At 33.2% G+C, this 7,918-nt stretch overlaps 1 protein-coding gene across 1 annotated transcript in view; it reads right to left on the bottom strand.

Annotated features, from left to right (window-relative positions):
- Positions 1 to 3,792, bottom strand: part of LOC105132573 (G-type lectin S-receptor-like serine/threonine-protein kinase RLK1) — a 7,584-nt gene extending 3,792 nt beyond the window's left edge. The window contains exon 1 of the mRNA XM_011036146.1: positions 1,163 to 3,792. Coding sequence (XP_011034448.1) covers positions 1,163 to 3,449 — 2,287 coding nt within the window. The 5' untranslated portion in view covers positions 3,450 to 3,792. The remainder of the gene's footprint in view (positions 1 to 1,162) is intronic.
- Positions 3,793 to 7,918: the final 4,126 nt, after the last annotated feature.

Below are 7,918 nucleotides of genomic sequence, written 5' to 3' on the forward strand. Positions count from 1 at the left end.
TCGGCATTCTACCATAAGTTTTCTGGAATTTTCCTTTCATGAATACTTAGTCAAGGATCACAAGAAGACTTTTCCTTTATTGCATACCGTGTTTTCTATTGAGCCCTGCAAGAACACCAAACGCACCCTAGATTCCACCAAACGCACAGGTTTCATAATTGACTTCTGGGATTTTTTTTGGTGGGATTAGACAGCAAGTTGAAGAATAGGAACTTTAGTTGCGTAATCGCCTGTTTTACATAAAGCCAGTGCAAGTAATAAAATTGTTAACGAAATTTTGTTATGACTGACTTGTTAGAAGAAGAAATTCTCTCCTGGAACCCTACTTTGGCATGACCGTAGCTGTGTAATCCCCTGTTTGAGGAAAATTATTACCTGGACTTGTTCTATCATGTTGACGTGCGAACCAAAGTTTACGCAATGGATCGTAGATCAAATCACAAGAGATTATTGGACTGGAATTTTTGTTTCAACAATTTAGGTAGTGAAGGCTCACAAGAAGGCTATTTCTTTTTCTTTATTCTTCTTTTTTATTTTTATTAATAGGATCGTAAATAAATTTAATGAAGAAAGATAAGGATTACAGCAGAAATAACGCAGGTTACACAGCATGACCAAGATAGAACCTCCAGCAAGGAGATGGAAGTAGCAAACCCAAGTCTAAACTAGCTAACCTTGCAAAAATACAGCACAAGATCCATCCATCAAAGAAAGAAATTGAGAGGCATAATTGATCCCAACAAACTACCTCCTCATAGAGAGAACAAAGCCATCACCATACAAAGCTCAAAAGAGAAACTGCGAAATAACACAGCAGCTGAGCTAAAGGAAGGAAAACCAAGAAGGCTAGTTGCCTCAACCAGATAGTGGAAGGAAACTAGTTGCCTTCCGAATAATGGAATCACTGAGCTAAGGGCTCCAAGCTATTATGATCTTAAACAAGCTTCCAAAACCAATAAAAAACAAAGCATGGTGTGGATTGCGCCACCTTATAATTTCAATAAAATACCGAAATCATGAAACAGACATAACGGTAATCTTGTTTAAAAAATCAGTGCATCGATCAAAGGGGGAACATCAACTTCACTAGTTCCTTCCAGCATTTGCGTAACCTTGTTCATTGATGGTCGAAGACTTGGGTTGGGACATATGCACCATAAACCCACCAAGACCATTCTTTCAAACCTGCAAAAATCTTTCAGGACTTCAAAATCATGGCTGACAATGGAGTGTAAATTACCAGCTCTCACATTGCATAGAACCCAATCAATTAGAATCAGCTCGTTACCCTCTGTTGATTCATTAACTTCATGCAACTCTATGTGCTTTCTACAAAAAATAATCTCCAGCAACACGACCCCAAAGCTGTAAACATCAACTTTGGTAGTCACAGGAGCATTTTTTAGCCATTCAGGTGCCATGTATCCCATTGTTCCTCTAACTTTGGTGCTCGTTCGAGTCTGGTCTTTATTCAGGAGCTTCGCTAGGCCAAAATCAGCTATCTTGGCCGTGTAATTTTTGTCAAGAAGAACATTTTGCGGCTTTATGTCACAATGAATGATCTGCGTCTCACACTCTTCATGCAAGTACAACAAACCTCTTGCAATTCCATACACAGTTTCAGCCCTTTGATCCCAACTGGGCCTCCTCTCCTCTCCAAACAGAAAATCCGATAACGTACCATTCTTCATTAGCTCGTAAACTAAAAGCCGGTGATTTTTCTCATTACAAAAACCCACCAGCCTTACAAGATTCTTGTGGTGAGTTAGTCCAATTACTTGGACTTCTGTTAAGAATTCCTTCTCACCTTGTTCAATGACCTTTTCAAGCTTCTTGACAGCAATCTCAACCTCTTCATCCTCCAAGGTTAACACCCCACTATAGACAGTTCCGAAAGCACCTCTCCCAAGTTTGTTCCTTAAACCATTCGTTGCTTGAAGCAATTCCTGGAATGAAAATGCCTTCAAATTGATCTCTACAGGCTTTGGCACTGGGAGCTGCTTTTGACTAATGTAAGACTGAGCAAGAGGGTGATGATAAATGGCAATGGTGGCAAAGAGTAACGTCATTATTGAACATAATAATAAGCCTGCTAGAAGAGCAATCCAAGAAGGAGAATCATCATCTTTGTCTTGAATTTGATTGTTGTTTGCGTTGGGAATTTTTATAAACGCCACTATATCATTAGTAGAAGGGATGCTCCTTCTAGCATTAAGCAAGGGAGTTCTCTTCTTGTAACACACAGACTCGACCAAGACGCCAGCCACAGCAAAACAGTCATCCATTATCACCTTCCTGCATTCTTCTACGTCGGCTGGTGTGACTCTGGCCATATCTGCAAATTCACCGTTTGGAAAATCAGCATTATCTATCTCTTCAAGAGTGAAATTTGAAGCCGAAGAATTTGGAGCACAGAAATCTATCACCGTATCAGGATAGCATCCTTTTGAGGGAATGCTTGGATCCCATGGTGAGTAGCCAGGCAAACAATCACAGTTGATTGTTGTGTTATCAATCGAAGTGCAGAAGCCATAAACTCCACAGATATTAAACGGTATGCAAGGTTCAGCTTTAATACTCTCTGGCTCCCACACAACGGTCCACCCGCTTCCATTTTCTTTGTGGTAAACAAACTGTTGAAGATTTCCATGGTCATTGATCGTTGCTCGGTGATAGTAATCTCCAATCGGAGTGGGAACTTGACTTGTCATATGATACCTAATTGAAGTGTGATTCACAACATACATAAAAGCTGTACTCTGGTTGAAAATCAGGCTCACATTTTGGTTTCCTGCTGTCAAAGTGAACCAGTAACCAGGATCAGCGAACTTGTATGCAGACATAACAACATTACCATCCATTTGAAGCTCTAACATGTACTGCCCAGTCGAGTAGTCGACTGTTCCATTTGCATTAGAGTAGAGTTTTTTGCCCATTACTAGGACCTGGCCTAATAAAATGGTGTTTGTTGGAGAATCAAAGCTTTGCCAGATAACTTCGGAAGAATTGGTTTTTACAACAAAATTGCCATCATTTTGCATCAGAGCAGAACTAGCACCGAAAGTTCCATTGGATATTAAGTATCCAGTTCCATTTGAGTGTGTAAGAACAAGCTGGCCATCGAGTGTGAAATTGATGGTTGATCCAGTTCTAGCTGGATCATCACGGTTCGCTGACCAAACTAGTGTTCTTTCTGGGATTTTGTCAAACCAGATTCCAACAAGGAACAGGTCATTAAGAAGAGGATAGAACCCAAAAGCAAAATCACCAGAGGGTGATCGCCACGAAGAATTAGTCCCAGCAGTGATGCTGGCACCCAAGTTTATTGTGTTAGTGGTTATCTGGGGTTGCGCTAAAGAACCAAGAAAGGAAAGAACAAATGGAAGACACCATAAAACAATAGAAACCATTGTTACTGAGAAAACAGAATCAGTAGGCCAGAAAACCATAGAGAAACAACATTTTAACTCAATTCTATAGCAGAGATATTACATCCTGGTACTACATGATGACTCGGGATAATTCACCTCACAGACATGCCAAATCATGAAGAGTCAGCAAGCTCGTACACCAGAGATAAGCGGTCAATGACTCAGCCAAAAGGTTACCATAACCCATATCTTTCACATGGCATGTCAAACTCAACCGCTTGATCATTCCAACTTTTGACGTTTGCAGCAATATTTAGTTGGTGGTCCTTAGAAGCTGGAGGCAGTCAACACCGTGCAAGGCGGGCAGAAGAAAACCATATAATGGAAACTAAAAATCTTATAACTCCAGAGTTCCTGAAGACTAAAAATAGTACTTTACTGGTCAGCCGGCGCGCTGCTGTGGGGAAAGTCTAGTGAATCATCGTAGTGCTGACCCAGTAAAAACCTCATTTAATTTTTTTAAAAGAAAAAAAAAAAACTAGAACAACGATATTTTTTATTAACCTAGTTACACAAAATAAAACTACCCAACTGAACTAAAATTGGGTGTGACAATATTTCTTTTAGGCTTGATATCCTTAGATATTGTTGATTTAAAATTTGTATATTATATCCTTAGAGATGGAACAATATATTATATTATTTTTATATATATGATTGCTCAAAATATTGGTATATATTTTTTTAAGAATAAAGATAAAACTCTTGAAATATTTAAATATTATAAAATTAAAAATTAACTTGATAAGAAAATAATGACAATAAAAAGTGAAAGAGATGAAGAATATAAAATACTTTTTTGGTGAATTATATTTGCAAAATAATAATATCTATAAAATTACTACTTTTTATTTACTTCGACAAAATGACATTGCGGAATGTAAAAACTAAACACTAAAAGAAATGATAAATATTATGTTGATAAGTTCAAGGGTATCTTAGAACTTGTAGGGGTAATTTTAATTGTTAATTATATGCTTAACAATCCTGTAAAAAGCTAGAGAAGACATTAAGAGAGTATTTGGAAACACGGGCAACTTGTGTTTCTAAAAAATTCAAAAAAAAAACTTTTTGTTAAAAATTATTTTTTTTATGTTTTGGATTTTTTTGATACACTGATATCAAAAATAATTTTTAAAAAATAAAAAAAAATATCATTTTGATGCATTTTGGAATGAAAAACACTTTGGAAAGTAATCACACACTCAAACATGTTTGTAAAAAGCTAGATGACCTTCCAATAAATACGTCAATTTCTAGGGGTGCCTTGCAAATATGGTAGTACCTATCTCAAAAATATCAAGATGAGACCTAAAACTATGGATTTTGTTTTTATTGAATATGTTTTACAATATTAGTGCATATCAATTTCTTATACACAAGTTAAGTATTGAGAATATTCATTTTAATACTATTATAGAATCAAAGAATATTATATTCTTTGAAAATGTGTTTTCATTTAAAAAACACATGAAAATAATTTACTTAAAAAAATGATTGAGGCTAGCTTAAATAGTCATTGTTAATCGAAAGATGATGAAGTTGAGCTTATAAGGAGTTAAAGGACAAAAATAATCAAAATATTTGGTTATCATTTTCTAACATACTTCTTAGAAAATGAACCTCAAACTTACTCTAGAGAAATGTCATGTTTGGAAACTTTCTATTGGAAAAGCGCAGTTTGATGTGAACCTTGTTATCACACAACCCACAATTAAGATTGAGATCTGATCTCGAAAAGTCAAAAAAGATCTTATAGGAGTGTAATATAATGTAAACCTACCCCAAGGCACCAACACTATTGAAATGAAGTAGAATGATGTTACGAAGTCAGTTAATCTTTGATAAGTCAAATTCAATTCATTCAAGAACTAAAGAATGCAAGAATCACTCTCACATATTAAAACTAAAAAATTTAAATATAATATTCATTAATGACTACATAAATCTAGGTTACATATGTTTAAATAGTTCTTAAAAATTAACCTTAATGGATCTACCATTGTGTACTGAACTGACCCACATACAAAACTAACTAAAAAACCCTAAATTGAAAAACTCATAACATGATCCATACAAGTCTTGGATTCTAGCTTAAAAAAAAGTTTAAATTAAGCCTAAACATGAAAAAAATAATAAAAATAACTAATTTGTCATTAAATAACACCAACCTTATTTCCTTGTGTAGTTAGGATGAATAAGAAATCCTTATAAGAAAATGATTATAGAACGTTTATGAATCGTTGTCACTCTTGAAAATTATATTTTAGCTCATTAAAGGTTCTTATGGAACTAGAAAATTCCCAAAACAAGTTGTCAAATCCTTTTTGAAAAATGATCTTTGCCAAATAAAAAGTCCACTTGTCAAAAAAAAAAGTAAATAATAAAATTCATAAAGCCTATTCTGACATATATCACAAGTCCTTTCCGAACTCCTATTCATTTAAAACTTTATCCTAAATATAAAAAAATACCTCTAGAATCTTAAAGTTTCAGTTCGATCCAACAATTGGATTTGACATTATATTCAATAGCATAAAATTGGATGGTAGAAAATTTATGCTAAAATTTGAATCTAACATTTCTTAGATCTTATCACAAGTTGAAATGTATCACAGTTAGTAGTGAAATAAAATTTATCATGAATATTCATACATGAGAAATAGTGAATCTTCCACTTAGAAGTAAGTCATTAAACTATAAGTGGATCTTCAAAATGAAGATGAAAACTGATGAAACTATTAATAAATATAAACAAGATTTATGGTTTCATAATTCAAGCAATAAAAAGATGTGGAGTATTTTAACTCATATTCATCTATGTCAAGAATAACTTTTATACAAATGTTGATTGTCATTACCTCTTTTAACAAGCTTAAGATACATCAAATAGATGTAAGATCAACTTTCTTAAATGGAAACCTTAATAAAAAAAGTTACATGGAACAACTTAAAGGGTTTGTTGTTAATGAATAATAACTAAAAGTTTGTGAGTTTGTCAAATCATTATATGGTTTGAAAAAGACATCTAAAGAATGGCATGAAAAATTCAAGAAGGACATGTTATTAAATAAGTTCAAAATCAATGAAGTTGATAAATATATTTATATAAAAAAACATATATAAATGTTATGTTATTGTATGTTTCTATGTGAATGATATGCGTATTTTGGGCTATAATAATTGTATGATCAAGTGTACTAAAGAAATATGAACTAATACGATTGTCACGAAAGACTTAAGTGTTGTAAATGTCATATTAGGAACAAAAAATTACCAAGAAACTTAATGAATTGGTATTGTACCAATTTCACTTTGTTGAGACAATTCTAGATAAATTTTGTAAAGGTAACAATAGTAATATAAAAACATCAATGGACATAGGTGTATATATTTCTAAGAATAAAAGGTAAGGAAATAAACTAGTTGAAATATTCTTGAATAATTAGTGATTAGTACTTAAAAGTGTATTTTTATCAAGGTTTTATATCATCATTGTGCACTCGAAGTATCAATAATTCCTTAACTAAAGCATGTTTCATAATAACGTATCTAATAATATAAGATACTTTTAATTAATGGTAAATGTTCATTTTAAATATAGGCCTATCATATAAATAAAAGGATTGATTGATGAAGTTAAGAACTGAAATTAAAAGGACAAAGAGATGGCCAAACTTAGAAAAGAGATGTTAGTGCAATCCAAATCGGAACATTGTTCAGTAATTAGGTCATATCTGGAGATGTAGATCTTAGATTTAGGTCTACTTTATATGGATGGAGAGGTAAGACATAGGCCTACAACTTTCATATAGAGCCCAAGATCTAAAAATATCATTTTCAAGTTCAAATTGGAGCAACAACAAAGAGGTCCGAATCTGTCTTCTAGCCCAAGCACTGTTCAGTTTTTGGCCCATATCTGGAGTTCTAGAAGTCCAAATGACCTGTATTTTTTACACAAGAAAGCTAAGACAATTTTCTACAACTTTCATGTTTCAAGTGGCTCTAATTTTGATGTTATCAATGATGTTTTGGGCAGGCAAGAAAAGATAAGGATTGTCACCAAGTCAAGAGTTAGTCACCCACTCATCAATTAGTCATTAAATCAATAGTTCCCAATCTTGGCCTATAAAAGGAGGCATTTGCCATGCATTTAAGCATCTTAGTTTCAAGATCATGCTCTTGCTTTCTCTCTTTGTATTTTTTATAATGTTTATGCTTTGCTTTTATTAATATCAAGTTTATGCCTTTCATTTCCTTTCCTTTACTTAGTTAACTCTTATCTTATTTATATTCTTATTTTGTTTATTTATTTTTCTTTCTTTTATTATGTTTAGCTAAGTTTATTATGTCAAAGTGAAAAGGTTACACTAATAGTGTAAGAATAAGTATAGTGTAAACTTAATATGGACTTTAATGTTTGATACTAACATGTTTTGTATTTGTTATCTTGTTCACTCTTTAATACTTTATTTGTTAAATGACTA

The sequence above is a fragment of the Populus euphratica genome, unplaced genomic scaffold (genome assembly GCF_000495115.2).
Source record: "Populus euphratica unplaced genomic scaffold, PopEup_1.0 scaffold27.1, whole genome shotgun sequence".
NCBI classification, from domain to species: domain Eukaryota; kingdom Viridiplantae; phylum Streptophyta; class Magnoliopsida; order Malpighiales; family Salicaceae; genus Populus; species Populus euphratica.